This window comes from Vanacampus margaritifer, chromosome 7 (assembly GCF_051991255.1).
Source record: "Vanacampus margaritifer isolate UIUO_Vmar chromosome 7, RoL_Vmar_1.0, whole genome shotgun sequence".
NCBI lineage: Eukaryota > Metazoa > Chordata > Actinopteri > Syngnathiformes > Syngnathidae > Vanacampus > Vanacampus margaritifer.
This window is the reverse complement of record NC_135438.1, coordinates 18,127,416-18,149,696: the sequence shown is the minus strand read 5'-3', so window position 1 is coordinate 18,149,696 and position 22,281 is coordinate 18,127,416. Positions and strand designations below refer to the sequence as shown.

At 38.1% G+C, this 22,281-nt stretch overlaps 1 protein-coding gene across 1 annotated transcript in view; it reads left to right on the top strand.

The window, feature by feature from the left end:
- The window catches only part of xylt1 (xylosyltransferase I), a 92,526-nt gene extending 81,562 nt beyond the window's left edge, over nucleotides 1-10,964 (top strand). Inside the window, exons 10-11 of the mRNA XM_077571489.1 lie at nucleotides 2,802-3,135; nucleotides 7,961-10,964. Of these exons, the coding sequence (XP_077427615.1) occupies nucleotides 2,802-3,135; nucleotides 7,961-8,283 (657 nt within the window). The 3' untranslated portion in view covers nucleotides 8,284-10,964. The remainder of the gene's footprint in view (nucleotides 1-2,801; nucleotides 3,136-7,960) is intronic.
- The last annotated feature ends 11,317 nt before the right edge of the window (nucleotides 10,965-22,281 follow it).

Sequence of the window (22,281 nt, the reverse complement as noted above, 5' to 3'; positions counted from 1 at the left end):
GATTAATCGTGAGTTAACTAGTAAAGTCCTGTGATTAATTACGATTACAAATTTGTATTGCCTGATGCCCCTAATTTTTAATTATCTTTTCTTTTTCTTTTTTAATATTTTTAAAAAAATTTAATAATCTTTTTTTATATATATATATATATATATATATATATATAAGGAAAAGATTATTAAAAATTAAGGGCATCAGGCAATAATTTTTTTTTTAGCATAATTAATTGCATGACTTTACTAGTTAACTCACAATTAATCCCAGATTTTATATCTGTTCTAATACAATAAATAAATAATAAGATAGGTTTTCATACTCTTGTTAATAAAAGTTGGAAAAAATGTTAAACTAATAGAAATAGTTCAAATAAATTGTTGACGTCTATAGCCGTCAATGGCAGTGAATGCCCCTAATTTTTAATTATCTTTTCTTTTTCTTTTTTAATATATTTTTTTAATTTTTAATAATATTTATATATATATATATATATATATATATATATAAGGAAAAGATTATTAAAAAATTGAGGGCATCAGGCAATATATATTTCTTTGCATAATTAATTGCATGACTTTACTAGTTAACTCACAATTAATCCCAGATTTTATATCTGTTCTAATACAATAAATAAATAATAAGATAGGTTTTCATACTCTTGTTAATAAAAGTTGGAAAAAATGTTCAACTAATAGAAATAGTTCAAATAAATTGTTGACGTCTATAGCCGTCAATGGCAGTGAATGCCCCTAATTTTTAATTATCTTTTCTTTTTCTTTTTTAATATATTTTTTTAATTTTTAATAATATTTATATATATATATATATATAAGGAAAAGATTATTAAAAAATTGAGGGCATCAGGCAATATATATTTCTTTGCATAATTAATTGCATGACTTTACTAGTTAACTCACAATTAATCCCAGATTTTATATCTGTTCTAATACAATAAATAAATAATAAGATAGGTTTTCATACTCTTGTTAATAAAAGTTGGAAAAAATGTTAAACTAATAGAAATAGTTCAAATAAATTGTTGACGTCTATAGCCGTCAATGGCAGTGAATGAGTTAATTTGTATTTGCCATGATACTGTTGGAATCTGTAAACAAATCAGTACAGTTAAGGTTGTTCTGTATTACCAGCGTGGGGTATGCAGGCAGAATGGCAATAGCTGTGTCATCAATATAGTGTGACTCATAGCTGTGAAACAGTGTGTACTTGCCAATGAATTAAACAAAGAATAAAAAACACCATACAGAGCACTGCTGCATGCTGACATTATCTCCAAACAAGCGACACAGTATGTAAATGTATTTGTCCATGGTGCCTCCCATTATCTTGCCATTTTATTCATATATTCAATTGAAACACAAATGTGACAATTGTCTGCAGTTCCACCAACGTGCAGAGGTATGCCAAAGTGTGTTAAAGAGTTACATAGCATAGGTCAAATATGTTATTACTTTTTGTGGAAATTGCATAAAAAGTGTACTTCACCTAAAAAGCTCCCAATTTCGTAGTAGATTGCCGTGATTATCTTCTGGCAATGTTGCCTTCTCTTCTCCCACGTTCTTTCTGCCAATCAATTGAGGATGTAGAGTGCCAAGGAGTCAGCCTTGGATAAACTAATGAGCTACAGAGGTGCCAGACATGGGTTGATTAGCTATTTAAAGAGCACAGAACCAAGGTCCAAGGGGCAGGAATGGCAAAGGTCAGTCGAATAATTGAGATGAAAGTGAGCTGTCTTGCGCACAACACACATGATTCACTCTCATTCATTTTAGCGATCTATATTTATCATCTGCATCCTATTCTTAACTCTCAAAGGATGTAATACAGAGTCCATTCCAGTCAGACATTGATCGTCCAGCAGGGTGAGGCTGTGCTAATCAGTTGCTATTGTAAGGATGTGCACTCCTTAAATGTGTCATCCTTCTCACATTTCTGCCAGCACCTCTCAGTGTGTGCGCATATTTGTGGGTGCTACCGCCATCTTTTTAACGCCCCGCTATCAATATTGATTTTCCGAATCTCATTTTGCGTACAGAAAGGTGTTGCAATCCAGCGCACGTTCCAGTGTGATAAATGCAACCAGCTATCTCCGAACAGAGGATCTGTATTTTCCTCACTCATCAATTACTGCTGCATTTATTAAACCCAGAGAATCCCAGGCGGTGCAAAAGACAACCTGTCATCACTGTGTCAATATATATAAAATTGACGCATCCCATATTTTCTTCTTTTTTTTTCCTGTGATGTTATGTGGTGATCTTGCTTATTGTTATCACTGCTTGCCTTCGATGCAGGTTGGCGTGGGTTCGCTTCCCCACCTGGGAGTCCATGTTTGTCTGTTTGCATGTTTGTGTGAGAAAAATAAATTAAAATAAAATAAAATAATTTAAAAAAAACTCACTGCTTTCCATCCTGTCACACCATATGCAGTCAAAGGCATGGTGTGGATCTCTGGTAAATTTATATGCATTCCTCCCAGCAACTGTGGACAAACAGACTCCAGTATAAGTATAAAAAAAAAATCATAAAAAATAAAAATCGACTTGTCAGCGTCTGTATACTACAGTCTGTATAATTTGCTGTGTGCAGGCTTGGGCTGTTTGATGAAAAATGCATGCTGAAGATTATTTCCCGTGATAATTCAGCCCGGGTGTTGCTTATCTTAATAGTATGGTGAAATGGTGATGCAGTCTGTTGCTGCCTTCTGTTCACTTGAGGGAATTCATACATCCCCATCTCTTACAGTTGTCTGTCCTCTTTCCTCTTTCCATTTTTTTTTTGTCAGATCGGGACAGAGTGGGACGCCAAAGAACGAATTTTCCGAAATTTTGGCGGCCTGATGGGCCCCATGGATGAGACGGTGGGAATGCAGAAGTGGGCAAAAGGACCTAACGTTACAGTAACGGTCGTGTGGATTGACCCAACCAACGTCATCGCGGCCACCTACGACATTCTTATCGATTCGACCGCTGAATTCACCCACTACCGACCGCCGCTCAACCAGCCTTTGCGTCCTGGTGTTTGGAGTGTCCGCATCCTGCACCACTGGAGCCCTGTGGCGGAGATGCGCTTCCTTATCGCCCCTTTGGCCTATAACAAGCACCTGCCTATACGACAAGGTGAGAGAGCCTTTTAAAACATTTACTACTATCAGTCCTGTGATCTTTTTAAAAAGGCCGATGCCAGTGCTGATAATCTGTCCAGCCAATAATCGGTCTGTCCTTACAAAATTTATTTGTTTTGCAATGAAGAGGCCACTTCACTTTTTAAGTGTTCCAAAATACTTAGCAATTCATAAACAGTTTTGGAACGTTACTTTATAAAATTAATGAGTTATAGTTACTTATTACTTGCTCAAAAATTTAACTGAATTAGTAATTGAATTACTTCATAATAAAAGTAAAATCTTAAAATCTCTCTCGCTCGCTCTCTCTCTCTCTCTCTCTCTCTCTCTCTCTCTCTCTCTCTCTCTCTCTCTCTCTCTATTTAATTTGTATATTATTACATTATATTATATTTATATTATTTTTATTATATTATTGTATTTTTATTTTTTATACAAAGATTTCAAATTATGTCTAGGCTTGGTTTACATTGATTTTTGTGAATATTTATGTGAATAGTATGTCTCAGCAAATGTGTTGGAACGTTACTTTATAAAAGTAATTAGTTATAGTTACTCATTACTTGCTCAAAAATGTAATTGAATTAGAGTTACTTTGTAATAAAAGTAACATGTTACCAGGCATAGTAACTATTTTCACTACTTAATATAGATAGATAGATAGATAGATAGATAGATAGATAGATAGATAGATAGATAGATAGATAGATAGATAGATAGATAGATAGATAGATAGATAGATAGATAATTTAATTTGTATATTATTACATTATATTATATTTATATTAGTTTTATTATATTATATTTATTTTTATTTTTTATACAAAGATTTAAAATTATGTCAAGGCTAGGTTTACATAGATTTTTGTGAATATTCATGTGAATATTAGGTCTCACTCCAAAACGACAGATATCATATATGTTCTACCACTGCCAATTACTACAACAATCAGAATAATAATAAAAAATGAAAGATACTGGCTGTAGGCCTATGGTGATTTGTGGCATATATGTCACCTATAGCCTACATAATTTGTGGACAGTTCTAGTACAGACCGTTACGAGAAATACAATTGTTGGCACTATTAATGATGACTGCACAACCTAATGCAAGCTTTTTTTGAGCCTCGAAACTAATAAATTAATTGTAACACAACGCATTTAACGTACAATAATAATAACGGCGTTTCAAATATGGGGAAAATAAATGGTTAATTACTCCATTTGTGAAAAAAGAACGGAGTAATTATTATTCCCAACACTGTTCATCAACACAAGTGAGCCTTGAGTTACTTTTTTACACAATGAAGCTCTTGCAGACTGCAGTTGTTTGTCCTGAATTAACTCTTGATAACCCAAACGAGACACTCATATATAATAAACACCAGTGTTGAACAACAGCACATTTAAGCCTTCGAAACCCATGACACGCTTAAGTCAATCAGCAAACATGGATGAAAGAAAGAGCATCACTGTTGGGCTCGTTTAACGACCAGTGTTCTTGAAGTCGCGAGAGTTCTGAAATATGCTTTATGTTGTTCTGTTTTAAATAATCACACACACACTAAGGATAGACAACAATAACAAATAGAGCTTCTGTTCATGTCTCAGCAAAGCCATCAATTGATTGTTAATTTCTTTTTAATTAAAAATGTTTATATGAAGACGTGAGGTTAAAACGCTAATTTGTTTTGGTAGTTTTTGTCTTTTTTACTTAACCGTATATGACTTAACCGATGAGCACTGTTGATTTGCATTTGAGGTGGCTTAAAAGCAAATTATAAAGAGCAAAAATAGGGGAGCCCAAAAATCACAAAATAAGCATTCCTATTGCTATTCTTAAAAGTAATTCAATGTTCATTGAATATTTTTTTTAAGACAGACACGCATCTCATCAAAAATGACTTAAATATGAATTTCATGATATTTACATGCACTTTACTTGTAGAGACTGCAAATATGTCTCTGCATTTGCATATGCTTCCTTTGAAAAATAGCAGGTTGTAACGTTGCAGACATGTTTTTTGATTTTGTAGTTTGGAGCGCTGTGTGTTTTGAAGAAGCTTTACTGTTTGTGCATCTAAGCGCCTCCTTCCGCACGCTGGTTATTTACTGCCATGTCTGGCAACCTCTTACATGCTGTGCCAGTAAAAGTTAACAACGTGACCCTCTACCTGCTAGCTTAGTGATTTAGGCACCTGTGGAAAAAAAAATAAATACTTTGGGCCCTGCCACGTCAATGCTTGAGTACACACACAACTACATGAAGTCACTAGTGCACAAACTCTGCTCCTGTCATGGCGTTGGGCATCTCATCAGATGGAGCACCTCCATGTCTGACTTTTTTTTTGGGTGTCACCAACTCATGAAAAGCGCTGATGTCTGCTCACATGCGGGTGTTAGAGAGTTTGTGTTCCACAAGCAAGCTTGAAAGGGATGGCTTGCACCCCAGTTAGAGAACCAGTGAGGAATTTACAGCTTGACTTGGAGCTCAGGGTGGAGAAGGTGATTTAAGGAGCAATTGTGTTTTTGACATTTGAAGGACTCGACTGTCATGAAAACAATGACTAACGAGCCACCTTGTCTGTCTTAAATAAGACAACACAGTGTTGATTTGATGTAACAAATAGGGATGTTTGATACCTTTTTTTTTCACCAGTATGAGACGTAGGGATGTAACAATCGCGATATTAAAATTGCCACAATATTGACGTCATCATGCTACGATATTTAAAGCTCATCTCCATCAAAAAAAAAACGTTACTTTTCACCTGCTTCAGCTAAGCACAGCATTATGAACTGCATAGACTATGATACTTTATGCTGCTGGGCCAATTGTAACATAATGCTGTGCATTGTTTACAAAGTAATTCAAGATGGCGGAGGGCGGCGACTATACTCGCATAGTGGCATGGATATAGCAGAAAACTCAAAGGTTGATATATATATCGTCACCCTCTTAAAATAATTGCCTTAGTCATATTTCTTTTTTGTGCAAAATTTATTTTTGGGCCTAAATCATCTCCTCATGATGCAAATGGTAAAAAAAAAATGTGTTTCCTGAAAAATCAGAAAAAAATGACTTGGACAATTATTTTAAGAAGGCGTCAATATAAAATATTATGAGCTTTTTTAATATTGCCAACACCAGCGCAATATTGTGATCATTATCGTAACGTGAGGTTCTTATCGGTATAATATCTCATTGTGACATTTGGATATTAGTACATCCCTAGTGTGAGTACTCACGTACTGATGCTACTTTTGACTATGACTTTTGATGTATAAAATTTCCACACAAAAAAAAAAAGGACGACAGATAATCTTAAAATAAGGCCTATTTATCACAATTCAGTGTTCCCTTGCTATAATGTGGTTCATATTTTGTGCGATTGTGCTTCTTTCTTTCTTTTACAATAGTGTACCTATTTTTAAAACCTAAGAAGGTTTGCTAATTGTGTTTAAACAAGAGAGAAATGTGACAAACTGTTAATGCCTGTCTAAGAAAAGTGTATTAAGTGTGTGGTTAGGGGCTTTGCAGCCTTAAAACATATTTAATAGATGTAAAAAAAAAATGCTAATTAATACTTGGCGTAATTCACCTATTCAGTATTTTTTGGAACGTAACCTCAGAAACTATCGTAGTAACCAACATTTAAAACGAAGATTTAGAGCCAGGGCAACAAAATGTATTCATATTTATTTTATTATTGCAACATTTTCTTTTTGAGGGAGGCAAAGATTGGGGGTTAAGTGCGGCTCCAGGGAAGGTTTTTATGTATTTATTTTTTTTTGCTGTACTAGAATAAAATGTTAATTGCACATCCACTGCAGTAGCTGGCTGTGGCACTTTCATTGTCACAGAGTACACTACAAGGAGTATTAGTTGAGTTTGAACATTTGAACATTGTGCTGAACAAAACTAAGCTAAGCTAAGCTGTACAAGAGCTAGCATAACTGAAAATATGCGGCATCCAATACTTTGAGATTCATTTTTCTTCTACCTTTAGTCTTCTATTTTTGGCTTTTTTTCTGCCTTTTTTGGTATACATTTTCTGACATTTTTTGTACATTTCGTGTACATAATTTTTGGGGGGATTTCTTTGTTATTAGACAATTTTCTTTTCTGCCTCTTTTTTTAATGAATGTTCTGACCTTTTTGACAATTCCAAAGATATTTTATGGTAAACTTCTGCCTTTCTTCTTTTGTTTTTGGACATTTTATGGTGAATTTTTAAACATTTTCTTTCATTTGTGTATATTATATGGCAATTTTCTGATCTCATCTTCCTTCTAGGACATTTTTCGGTATTTTTAAAACCTTTTTCTTCTACCTTTTGTCTCTCTTTTTTTGCTAACTTACAAATTTGGACTTTTACTTTTTTTTTCATCTAAATCATTAATTCATTTAAAAAATATTTTATCTAAAAATTTAAAGTAGCACTTAGGAACTTGTCCTCATGGCAAATGAGGTCTTCCTTCAGGCATAACATTACAGCTTTTGTCCAAATGGCGCCGCCATAATCAACGTAAACTGAAAGTTCCTTAGTGTTGCTTTAAATAGATATGTACAAAAAATGATTTCTACTAATTTTTTAGAGACCCACAGGGAGTCACAGGAGAGGAACTAAAGAGCCACGTGTGGCTCCAGAGCCGCAGGTTGCAGACCCCTGAATTATACTACGGTCACAATAGAGAGTTGGGGGGGAGAATAATGCCTTCTTCCTGTTGGGGCGGATTGCAACTAAAAATATTTAAGCACTGCTTCAAAGATAAAAGACTGATCACACTTCCCTTTGTTCTCTGCTGTGTTTTTCCAGAGGACACTCTGAAGCTGCACAACGGGCCACCCAAGAACAGCTACATGGAGCAGAGCTTCCACGGCCTCAACCCGGTGCTCAACATCCCCGTCAGCCTGGGCTACGTGGAACAGGCCAAGAGTAACGCCGCCCTGACCGGCCCGGAGCTGGAGCACTGGGTCGACAGCCTTGTGGGCGAGCTGTGGGAGGCGGCGGACATCTGCGCCGTGGGCCCGACCGCCTGCCCCGTCATGCAGGCCTGCCCCAAGAACGCTTGGAGCTCCCTCAGCCCCGACCCCAAATCCCAAATGAGATCGCCGCATGCTGATGGCCGCATCAGGTAGCAGCGAGGCCTCCAGCTGGACAGGAGGCCGCAAGATTCACTGTTGATTTTTTTTTAAAATTTATTTATGGGCTTGGTTGCAGTTGCTGGAGGGAGGGGGGAAATGCTCTCCTTCTGTCTCGGGAGACGAAGGGAGCATACACAGGTGATCAATGTTAGCGACGTCCACCCTGCTTTTATGGGACTATGCCGTCTTTGCTGTTTCACTTTCACAATGTATTTATTTGTCTTCTCATGTGAGTTTTACTGTGATCAAATTCAAGCATTTATTTTGCTGCTCAATGAATTCTGAGACTGGTGAGCTACCAGATGAACTTATGTGCCTCCCAAGGTTTATGTCAGCATAAATATCCGAGGTAGCGAATGGTTTATTTTGATAGGACTCCAAGAAGAACCAATATTCACTGCCTTTGAGAGAGTTAGGAACACGTTATCTCCTGAAGAAGTCAATTACTGTCAAATGTAATCAGTAGAGTCAAGTAGTGATTTCGACTTGTTTGAGTTGAGTGCCTGATCAGGGACTGTGGCCAGCCAAAGTTTGCGCCGCAGTCACAAATATGTAGAGAAATGCAAAACAAAAGCGTTCTCAGCTCAATTTAAACTGTGAGAACAAAATTTAACTCAGACAGTTTTGGGTTTAGCGTTTGTTAAATATGTGGTAGCATTTTAGGATTTTTCTTTAACAAAAGGCAGATGTTTTTGCTAATAGGACAAATAATTTGCTGTTATGTCCAATTCGCTTTTCTTACCAGCCTGCCTCAAACTTGAAACACAATAATTCCAAGATGACCTTAAATGTTGCCAACTTTTTTTTTTCCAGATCATTCCCGTGACACTTTATGTTGTACAGAATTTTACAAAAGTCTCAAAATTGTGTGAATGAGGGTCCATGAGTCGCTATTTATTTTAAGTTTATATTAATACTGATATTTTTAGTCAATGACTAAATAATCGCGACGCTGCCTTGGCAGCATGATAAATTGTTTGTTTGTTTTTTCTTTTGTTTGTTTTTTTGTAAATGCTGCCTTTATATACAAAGGCCAACAACCCAAACATATACTGTACCTTTTTACGGCCCACACGTGTCAGTAAGTGTTGTCGTGTCAGAATAGATCTTCTTGTCTTGGTTTGCCAAGAGAAAGCAACTCTTAACCTGAGGGGTTAAAGGTCAGCTTCCTAGTGACCTCAAACATTTGGATGAGGAGAAGCTCTTCAGTGTCTACTGCTTCCCGTGAGTGGTTGTGCTCTTCATGCTGTGACAATTATCGTGATCATATTGTGTCCTCATTGCAAAAATGCTCATTTACAAACTATCTACATTAAAACTATTTTAGCTGTCATCAAGACAATCCCTGATAAGGTCATGACCTCAACACACTGAGCAACTGGAGCCAATTTGGTTTCAATCTGTCTGTCAACAATGTTTAGTTACTAACGGGCAAGTGTGGGTCCCCCCAAATCACCTCCCCTCCCCCCCAAAAAGGTTGATTTAGAGATATTACTGTTCATTAATGTCAAGTTCACCTTCCCCTTACCATAAAGCACACATTGCGCCTCCCTCGCACGGCAACACTGGAGGGGTTGACTTATAAAGTACAATTTGTTGCTGTCCATTGGTTGGCTCCTATTCCTATTAACAGCCAATCCTCTTTGCATTGCCCACGCTTACGTATGTAAATTTAATGGCAGTTTTGGTGAAAGGATCATTACAGTATTATAGGTGTAACTCACTGTAAGAGTCCTATTTTGTAACACAAATGATCAACAATGAAGCAAATGTATATAAGTATTTTGTACTGAAGTATTGTGTAAAAGACGCTGTATGTGTAAATACATTTATGGTGAAATGACTTTGATCAATAAGGAGTTTTTGATGTGGGCGAAGAGAGTGGTTTGTTGGTGTTTGTTGATCAAAGTACATAACCTGCTCCAACGTTGGGGCCTGTTTGCCTCTCAGAGAAAATCTAATGGCGGATTGTTGTTGTTCTTGCTTGAATGTATTGTCGAGCAACTGTTGCACAAATTTCTCTGAACTCCCCGCCCATCATATTTGTGTTCTTTTTTCTGGGGAGGCTCTGTGTGCCTTAGCTGACTTTTAGAACCTTCTCTGTCCCATTCAAAATTATTTTTTACCTGATGTGATGGTGAATATCAAGACTGGTACTGCAACGCCAAAATAAAAAAATAAAAAGATGTCTGCTGTTGTTGTATATATCATCAGGCCTTCTGTCTTTATCTGCTTTTATTTGTCTTCCTGCGGGCAGATTTGTTTTGTTGACCGTGACTGGCTTGTCTTACTTTCTCTTGATGCTTTTTTTTTTTAAATAAAATTCAATGGACAAACTGCTTACTCTTTGTGGCAAATATGATAGAAGTGTGTGTTATTGAAAGGAAATTTGATGTGGAGAACATATCCTGTCAAAACTTTTTTGCAACGTCAGGCATGAAATTCAAATAAAGTGAAAATCTGAGGAAAAGGAAACAATAATTTACCTCTTTGGACTTTAAATATATTTTCTTTGTAGTGTATTAAATTGAATATACGTTTAAAATGATTTGCAAATCTTTTTTTTCTTTTTTTTACAATGTTCTAACTTCATTGGAATTTTGGTTTGTCAATGCACATCTATGTATGATTTACAAGATAAAAAGTTGAGCGAATAAATGTATTTTAAATGGTCATTTTGGGCTTTCTTTATTCAAGACTTAAATGTTAACTTTAAGTACATCATAAGATGAGTTTTCACCAAAAGCAGCATATCCACCCTTCCATTTTCTATATACTGCTTGTCCTCATCAGGTTTGCAGTTCAGCTAGACAAGCAGACACTGGATGAGAGGACAATTGCAGTGCACTGTGATAAGAAGGTTTGCTCATTCCGATTCTGATCAAAACTAAAGACAGGTGGGACGTATTGATTTTAATTTTAATGACGGGAAAAAAATCATCGGCCTGTTTTTCAGCGGCCCATGGCATATATATTATAATTATATATATATATATATATATATACATATACAGTATATACACACATTTGATGGAGAAGGTACTAGTATTTAATTAATGTTATATTCTGTAGAGCTTTTCTCAATGTGAAAAGGTACCATTATATTATATTAGTATTATAGTATTTACGATTAAAATAGGAACATTTGTCTTCCTAACACTGTGGTGTATAATTGGTAATTAATTTTTAGAAGCAAAATTAGTTTCTCCCAATTGTGAACCTATTACATTAAAATTAATTAATTAATTACCTGCTTTAAAAATTGTCATATTACTACAGATTGCTCTTGTTTTGGTTCTGAATATAAAGATGGCATTCAGCTGCTGTTTAGTACAAGGGTGACTAATCTAATGGGAAGGGCAAAGGCCGGGCAATCCTAATATTTTGAGGGTTGGGAATCCTAAACTATTTGCCTCATATCATTTTACAATACAATATTTTTTCAAACTAACTGTAATATATAAAAACATATAAACAATTGCTTGATTGACTGATTTTGGCGCATTCATTAAATTAAAGTTGAAAAATTGTGAGAGAAAAAAGAAAACGTCCTTGCATCCTTTGATTTTTCTGGACGTGGCTAGCAGAGGAAAAAGTTTGGACAACCCTGCCCTAGGGTATGTCAATTTACTGTATATGCAAACCTATGCATTTACAAAAGCTAAATGTTGCTTAATGACACAAAAATGCTATGAATTGGCACAAAAAGGAGCATGCACATCTCTACTGTGTTCATCAAATACAGGTCAATGTCAAAAGCAATTTGTACAAACATATTCCATCCATTCATCCACTTTTTATGCTGTTCCTCCTCATTAATAAGAAATAGAGAAAAGTCTGAACAAGCAAGGGGAGAACATGCAAACTCCAGATGGCCTGAAGTGAGATTGGAAAAACAAACCTCAGAAGTCTCCAGTAGGCTACTGCTCAAAAGCTGAACTACGCTGTATGTGTATGGTATAAAAAAAAAAAATCTTGTGAATTGTACAACAATTTTATGTGTTTATATGCAGGCATTGATTGAGAATCTTGTCACAACTCAACCCAAAATTTAAGTTGGCAACATTATTGCACTACTGTACTTATATCATCGATGAGGTAAATTGGTGAACCGCAAGACAAAGCTGAGGTTTACTGTTCCATGAACTGTACCACATTACTTGCCCACCCCCCCCCCATCAAATCATCGCCCACAAATGTCCTCCCACTGAGCTTCTCACCACAACACCCACACACTGTAACAGCTCAGTTGTGCCACCACAATGAACACTTCAAAGAAAAGAAAACTTCCAACAAACAGAAGATAAAAAATTACTCACATTTGATTGTGGTTTGCACTGAAAGTGAAAACAAAACTGAGACCTAGATAGAGCACTTTACTCTCACTAGTGTGTGTTCCCCAGAGGGTCCCTCACACTTGCGAGTGTTTGACGCATCTTGATCAAAGCGCCGGTACAGTGTCAACACATCTCATCGTTTGTCCCAAAAGGCACGAGGTAATTAGACCTGTGGGTTGCGTGCGTGTCTCCCGAGTAGGCAAGGTAGTGAGTCAAAACATAGCGTGCAGGTTGACATGCATGTGAGCCAATGAAGGCTCATTTTAAAGACCTCGCTGCCGCCCAATTCGGTGTTTGTTTGCTGGACTGTGATGTGAGCCACTAAAAGCTGTCCTGCTGACGCCGGGAGCAAGTGACTCGGATTAATGACAGACAAACACACTGATGATCATTTTCAGCACTCACGCATTCTGAAAGTGAAGAAGCGGATCTTGTGAGTCTGTTACGTAGCAATCAATGTAGAAGAATTTGTCATTATATGACGTAATTATTCATTACAAACGACAATAATTTGGTGCCCTAGCTTAAAGCAAAGATAATATTGAATAAGAGGAATTTCGTTTTAAAATCAAGCATTGTTTTTTTAGTTTTTTTATGTAGGTCTAGAATGACTCTGGCCAAAGACTAACTCTGTATCTCTTTTTTAATTGAATGAGAATTGTTGACAGAAAACCGCTCCAGCTATCTCAGGCTTGAAGTGTGCCGTCTCCTGACTGCGTGTTTCAGATCCTTCCACAGATGTTTAATCAGATTTAGATCAGGGCGCATTGAATGCCACTTCACAATCTTCTGCTAGTCATTGTTGGGTATTTTTAGCTGCATGTTCTAGGGCGGTTTGAAACCTGCGGCTCCACAGCTGCATGGGGCTCCTTCATCCTTCTGTTGTGGCTCTTTGTGTCTTTGGAAAATGAATGAGTGTTTCATTTCCTTTTAAATTTGTCAGTTTGTCATTCATATGTAACTCTAAATGTGATGGTTATGGTGCTCTTGAAAAAATGATGGTAATGACAATGAAATGGTTTTTAGTTTGTTTTTGTCACTCATAAAAGGATGACAGGATTTATTTAGCTATTCGATCCCACTAACCAAACAATGGATAAAGCCAAGAGAAGATGAGTTTCAGAAGAAAACAGAATGTTTAATGTTGCTGTTTATTCTTATCCATCCATCCATTTTTTTAAATGTATTTTTTTTTTAAATTTTTACTGTTTGTCCATTTAGTGTCAGAGCTTAGCTCGAGCTGAAAGTGCAAAGGTTTTTTTTTTTTTCAATTTTATTTTTGGCAATTGTCAATCAAACAGCATTTTTTTCTGTTTATTCTCATCCATCCATCCATCTTTTTAATTAATCTTTTTTTTTGTGAGTTTTTTTATTACTGTTTGTCCAATTAGTGTCACGGATGAGCTGGAGCTTATCCTAGCTGGCTTTAGGTGTGAGGCTGTGTACACCCTGTACTGGTTACCAGTCAATCGCAGGTCACATTCATTCACGCAATAGACCATTCACACTCACATTCACCCCTTTAGAGTCTTCACTGTACTAACACGCATGTTTTTGGAGTGTGAGAGGAACCCTAAACTTGAAAATGGAAAGATTTTGTATTGCTCCTTTATTGATGATAAGCAATGTAGATGTCACACTCTGCAGAACATCCAATCGTGACATTATCAGTTAAGTTTGCCACCATGTTTCTGTAAAGCTTTCTACTAAATCTAGTTTTAGATGATTTAAAAAATAAAAAAAAATAAAAAAAAGTGTCCATCTGGCCACTAGCAGCAGTTGTCATGCCAATACAGTACACAGATGGACACTTTGTCCTTGTTTGAAAAGTAATTTATCACGGAGACAACTTCTCTAATATTATCAAGATGACAGATACTCTCCATCAGAAGTTGCATAATAATGTTATCTCTATAAAGATAAAACACAAGGTTGGATTGACTGACAGCAGATGAAAGTGGACAACATCTTGCTTTGTGTTTTACTCTATACGGACTGTGCGGATATCTTTTTAACTCTTGGACTCAACAGAAACCGGAGTGCTTCTAGATTATTTTCGGCTGTGATGAACCACACTGGTCTGGACCGGACTGCTTTTCCATAGAACATTATTCACAATTGATTGCCACTGTTAGAGGGTTAATAATCTTTCCATGTTTATTACTGTGGTTGTTTGTAGTTTGCAGACAACTGTTTCTAATATTTTGTCTACCTTAATTAGCTATGTTGAAAATGCAAAATATTCAAAACTCCTCTCTGCGGATGCAGGTCAAGTGTACCTAATGAAGTAAAGGCAGGGCGCTCTTGTGAGCCTGAGTAGTTGCTAAATATTTCAATAACAGCTGACAGAGAGTGGGGAAAGAGCAATGGCGAGAAGGAAGTGGGCTCAGTGCAATACACTGTGGGAGCTGCAATGAGAGGTGACAGGTTGGTGTGGGTGTTTGACCAGGAAACATCCAAAAACATCAGCAGTTGGACAGATAACAGCAGCTGAACGTTAAGAGCTAGAAGTGAGCCATCGACCAGAGAAGCTGCTGAATGCCCATTTCGATATATCATGTCTTCTTTCGCCATCTTTTTTTTAATGATTTTTTTTAAGCTTTTGGACTCATAAATATTATATATACGCATTTTGACTGTATTAAGAACTTCCATCCTTATTTTTTTTTTTTTCGCACACAATTAAAACAAGCTATGAAAAAAACAAACTTTGGTTTATGTACTTTTGAGAGCCGTGTTGTGGCAGCCATGATACATTATTCTTCTCTGATGCATTACAACAATTGGGTGATCGATCAATCAATATTGATTAATAGATTGATTGATTGATTGATTGATTGATTGATTGATTGATTGATTGATTGATTGATTGATTGATTGATTGATTGATTGATTGATTGATTGATTGATTGATTGATTGATGTTTCCCTGTGTGCAGCTGCTGCTGCAAGTGAGGTCCAGGATTATTGGCCACCCAAATATCCTGAAAAATTCAAGTAAACACCTTGTCACCTATACACCTGCTGAAAGAGCAACTGGTTAGGTAGGTCAACAAAAATAAAATAAAATAAAGCACTTGAATTTGTAATAAGTTATACAGTATATTACTTTATAATGTAACAACAGCTTTTACAGTGTATCTGAAGACAAAGCAGATATGTCAAGACCTTTGTGCTACATTAACATATTAGCATTGTTCAATATAAGATGAAGTGGCTGAAGTAAAGTGTACGATGGAAATAAGTGAACAGAAGGATATTCCGTATGTGCGCTTGCGTGCGTGCGTGTGCACAAGGCACTGAGAAAGAGACAGAGACAAGGAGACAGCTCCCAGCAGAAGTCCAACACAACTACACGTCTTGTTGACGGATGATACGCTCAAGCCGGCTGGTCAGTCAAGCGAGCAGTCCATTCTCTCCTGAACAAGCGTGGAAAAGGAATGGAAAGAAAAAGGAAGGTAAAGAAAGTAACAGATCCACAGTCGAACAATAAAACAAATGCAACATGTTACACATGCCGGTTTTGCCTACTTCTTTCTTGCCAAACATGAGCATAAACTACAACAGACTATGAAGCAACATAAAGCATCCATGTTGGAATAATGAGCCAAGAAAGTGTTGACATACTGAAACGCACGCTACATATTGTAAATAGTTGTGGGGGGGTTTTCAGAAAAAAAAGTAAAAATAAAATAAAATAAAAAGACAGCAGGAAAGGAAGGGAAATGATAGAGAACGAGCAGACAGGAGTTGATCTAAGAAGTGGCTGGGGAGATGCATAAAAAGCAGTTAACTAGACCTTGCCAATGATTCATTTAGAAATCAATTCACTGCCTGTGCAAAAGAGAGAAGTGAAAGAAATGAGGATGAAAGAATTGAAGGCTCTTTACGTTTTAATTTGTGATTAAGAATGTCGCTTTTGAATCACCCCTGTGCTTTATCACCTTCGTTTCATGAAACTTGGGGAGATTGTGGAGGTCACCGCTGCTCAGTAGTGGTCGACAAAGTGTCCAAAACTTTCATTTACTTCTGAGGAAACCTCCACATTATTGGTGTTGATTTTTTTTTATTAAATGAAATGACTGAAATTCCCTGAGTCAGTAGGTCTTGTGTGCCTCATCTGCTGCGTCCAGATGGATGGCGCGATAGATGACATGAAAAGTAATGCTGGCTGCATTTAAGTGTGGTGGCATTACTGCCTCCATAATCCCTCTTTTCCCATCAACAACTTTTGCCTTTCTTGCTGACATTTCGCCGTGTGCAGTCAAAATGTCATTCTTGAGTCTTGAACACTGACTGCTGCTGTGTCGAGATGGCGGCACATACATCCAGGTAGGAGCAGTGCATGGGCATTTGGTACTTCTCCATCTTTATGCTTGCATTTAATTTCAATAATACTTGCATTCAGCACGACTTTTTTCCTATTCATCTCTTTGACTGTCTTGCGTTCATTCAAATTTCAAATTCAAATTTATAAATAAATAAATACAAATTATACAGCCTTACATTGCTCAGTTTTAATATACTATTACAGGTAATTAGAGCTAGTTTCACAACTTTTGTTTCTGTTTTCAAATGGGACGGGAATCACAGAATAACTCATTTTAATATATGGTCAGAATATTTTCAATGTGATTTTTTCTAATCAATACCAAACCAACTACAATGGGTTAGTGATTCTTAGCTGGTGGGTCAGGTAAAAAAAAGTAAGTTGCAAAAAAAAATATGTATATATATATATATGCATACATAGGTGGTTTTACAGGGTGGCAAGCGGTGGCAGCTGTCAAATGAATCTATCAATACATAATTAAAAATTAAAATACAAATGTTCCTGATTTTGTGTTTAATGAGGCGCCGTGGAAGGGGTCATTTTATCTGGCTTACATAAAGGCTTGCTGCCAGGCTATACTTAATTAATATACAATACAATACTATACAATACTACTGCAGAAAACAAGTACTGTACATCATGTCTCTCTCTCTCTTTCTCTCTCTCTGTCTCTCTCTCTTTCTCTCTCAATCTCCAAGGTTATATGATTAAGAAAATATTTTTTATTACAAAAACAAAGTTAGCATGTCTGGACAAAATAACATGAAGCTACAAACGAATTACCCCCTGTGGGATAAACAAAGTTTGCTGAATCTGAATCTCTCTCTCAACTCAAGTTTAACACTGCGGTGGTGATGTCGTTGAATTTAATATAGCAAAAATGGCGGTTTTGTCTGCTTAACATTGGTTATTGTAATGATTAAAAATTATTATTATACACAGGGATGCACCAAAATTTTGATTTTAGACCAAACATTTTGTATCACCTAAACACCACAGCCGAAACAAAACACAAGCAAAAATTCTACCAAAAGGTATTTCAGTATTTCAGGTTGTGACTCTGAATTCCTCATTTTCAGTTTTCAGTGGCAAAAAATGGCGCAGAGGAATGAAGTGGGTCTATGAGACAAGTTTTCAAAAGATTTGATATGGAACAAAAATATGGTGAAAATCCCCTGATGACTGTTATCTGACACGGAAAGTCATAACTCTTATAATGCAATTCATATTCCATCAAAGGAGGGTAAATTACAATTCCACGGCAAACATCTTGGATTCCCCCTCCATCACGAGTTCACCATGTGGTTCACAGCCAATGGATGAGAATGTTTTTCTTCATCCCCACCTGTCAACATGTGTTTTTCTTCTTTGCTCCAGGTGGTTATTTGAGTGTTGAATTAGTGCAGTTTGACACCAGCTGTCCATTTTCACAATCACGATGCAAGTGTAAATTCCCCTATGCACAGTTAAAAACATGTTTTCAGAGAGGACATGCTACCCCACAAATAGTTTGAAACAGATAAACAACCTAGAAGCCTTTTGGGCACAAACTGAGTAACAAGATAGCTTTGTGTCCAGCAATGAAACTAGTGGAATGACAAACGCATTCGTATTCATAAGCTAATATATTTTCCAAGTGAAGGGGGATTTTTAAAGCTGCTCTTTACAATAGCCTTTTTGTTTGACCATTTATGACTGAAACGTCTTCTAATTTGTACGTTTACAGCTTAGCTGTTCAGATTGGGAACTCCTTCAAGCCTCTGGCTAATAGTTCTCAGTTTGGATTCGGGTTTGAATTTCCCACCCTCTGTCTGTGGATGTGACGATGCGAGCATTAAGTATGTGAAGAACGGTGTATGCATTTTTTTAAAGTGTATACAGTGTAATTTTTCGTCAACAGGTGGCAGTCGCAATTCGAAATTGAATTGTCTACGTCTAGTAGCAAAAAAAGAAAGAAAAGAAAGAAAGAAAGATGTAAAGAAAGAAAGACAGAAAGATAGAAAGAAGAATAAAGTACTTTATCATATAACTCGAAAATAATCATGTTAAATCCATTACATGGCTGTCGCTTCCGCAATTTGGATTAGGGGTAAAAATACACAGACAGGTTGCAGCACAGATGGAAGGACGGACGGACGGACGGACGGACGGATGGATGGATGGTTGGATGGATGGATGGTTGGATGGATGGATGGTTGGATGGATGAATGGACAGCGGGACGGATGGATCGACAGACGGATGGATAAATGAATGGATGAAGGATGGACGGATGGATGGGACGGATGGACGGACGGACGGGACGGATGGACAGACAGACAGATGGATGGATGGATGGATGGATAGATCAATGGATGGCAGGGACGGACAGATGGACGGATGGACAGATAGATGGATAAATGAATGGATGATGGACAGACGGACAGCCGCGACGGCTGGGGCGGACGGATGGATGGACATATGGACAGCGGGAACGGATGGATGGATAGATGGATGATGGATGGATGGATTGATGGATTGATGGATGGATGGATGGACAAATGGATAAATGAATGGATGATGGACAGACAGACAGTCGGGAAGGAAGGACGGACGGACGGCAGGACGGACGGACGGCAGGACGGACGGGCGGAAGGACGGACGGACGGACGGATGGATGGATGGTTGGATGGATGGATGGTTGGATGGATGGATGGTTGGATGGATGAATGGACAGCGGGACGGATGGATCGACAGACGGATGGATAAATGAATGGATGAAGGATGGACGGACGGACGGGACGGACGGACGGACGGACGGGACGGATGGACAGACAGACAGATGGATGGATGGATGGATAGATCAATGGATGGCAGGGACGGACAGATGGACGGATGGACAGATGGATGGATAAATGAATGGATGATGGACAGACGGACAGCCGCGACGGCTGGGGCGGACGGATGGATGGACATATGGACAGCGGGAACGGATGGATGGATAGATGGATGATGGATGGATGGATTGATGGATGGATGGATGGACAAATGGATAAATGAATGGATGATGGACAGACAGACAGTCGGGAAGGAAGGACGGACGGACGGCAGGACGGACGGGCGGAAGGACGGACGGACGGACGGACGGATGGATGGATGGTTGGATGGATGAATGGACAGCGGGACGGATGGATCGACAGACGGATGGATAAATGAATGGATGAAGGATGGACGGACGGACGGGACGGATGGACGGACGGACGGGACGGATGGACAGACAGACAGATGGATGGATGACGGATGGACAAACGGACAGACGGATGGATGGACAGACGAACGGCTGGGACGGATGGACGGACAGACGGATAGATGGATGAATGGATGGATGGATGGATGGATGGATGGATGCTCCTCCGCATCCAACGGCTCCCAAATATTCCTGGTTCGCTAAATGAGTTTTAAGGAGAAGTTCACCATCCCTGATAGGTCAACGTCGTGGGAACTTAGCGTACCCCATAACTCTGTGCAGTGATTTTCTGTGTGACAAGAACTGATAACTCAAGGGTGCACTTTTCCCTTCCTCTATGGCTTGCATGAAGAATGTCCTTTCTCCTGCAGCACGCCATGCTATACCCTGCCCGTGACCCGCACCAGACAGTCAAAAGGAACAACAACCATCTCCTATGTGCTTACCGTTTGTACACTTATCGTATGTCACGTCGCACTGCGAGCCATCATTGCATTGAGGCAACGTCAACTTTCTCGCTTGGGACAGCACTGCTGTTTAATGGCCGGGATGCATCATTCCTCAGCCACTGCACCGCCTTCCAACATGCACAATCTCTCAGTGTGAGGAAGCGAGCTGTCACACAGGCGAGGCGGCACCTTGAGCCGCACTGAACATGCACAGTAAATTGTTTTCTTTATGTGGTGAACTGTATCTCACAGCCACATTTATCACGCATCACTCTTTGCATATTTGTGAAGCCGCTATATTAATATTAGTGAGGAGTGAACACAATCACATTTGCAGCCAATCAAAGCAGCAACTCTCATTCGCTTTAAAATTGACGCACGGAAGTCACACAGTCCTTGACATGGTTAAAGAAGACACAATATTTTTTTTGTTAACAAGAGTATAAATTGCCTGACGGCCTTAATAATCTTTTCTTTGTTTAATCTTTATATAAAGAATAAAAGATTATTTTAAAAAAATAGGGGCGACAGGTGATTAAAATTTTTAATTGTAATTAATCACATGACTTCACTAGTTAACTCACGATTAATCACAATTTTTATATCTTTTCTAAATTTACAATGTAAACCTAACCATAACCTTGCCACATAACGATTACAGTATGTTTTAAACACGAAAATTATACTAACTAATACTAACCTCAACTGTCCAGGGATGCGCTATCTGCTGGGAACATGTAGTACTGCACTTCCGCCTCTTCCTCAAACCGTTTAGTTAGCTCCGCCCTGGCTGACTGAGGCATGAGTGTAATTTTTGATGTTCCATAATGTGTTTTAAAAATAATAATAATAATTTTACTTCATAAGACGGTGTATCATAAAATCTGCAAATTTTGTTTGGAAAAAAAATGTTTAAACAATTTTGAAAACTCCATGTGGGCGGAGTCAAATGTTTAAGTCCACTCGACGTGGAGGCACGCCTGAAACTGCACTCTACATCCAGAGCTACAAGGAGTGGTACGGGCCAATGGATTAGAGGTACTGGACTCAATATGTGGAATTCTTTCATTTCTTAAAAAACAAAGGCAAAAATGCCTGATCATGTCCCTGTCTCTTTTCTCACATTTTCCCCACCCTCCCGCCAGGCTCTCCTCGCCTTTCAGACCTGGCTGCTCTCTGCCTCATTGGCGTCGCCAGTCATGATGAATGTGGAACAGGGCCCAGTCCAGGCTCCTGCCATTACCCCGTGACAATTTATTACCCTTTATCTGTAGGCGTAATTAACCCAAGCCCAGGAAATAAGGACTTATCAGTCCTTCATTACCAGGACCTGCCCATGTCCCCATTCTTCTTTGTCACTTGATGTTCACACACATACACAGGCGCACATTTAAACACACACGTCCTTCACATCACAGCCTGCGTGGGTTCTCTGATTCCCCAACACTGCTTAAAATCCTCACATAGTTGATTGACCTTTTTTGGAATTTACTTGATGGCTGTATTTAACATGCACACACACGACATTCCCTGTTTTAATGATGACTTTTAAAATGGAAGAAGACAGCAAGAGGTGCAAGAAACTAAATTTACCCACCCTATGCTGTAAGGGAAGAAAGGCAGAAAATGGTAAGCACATGCAGGAATTAA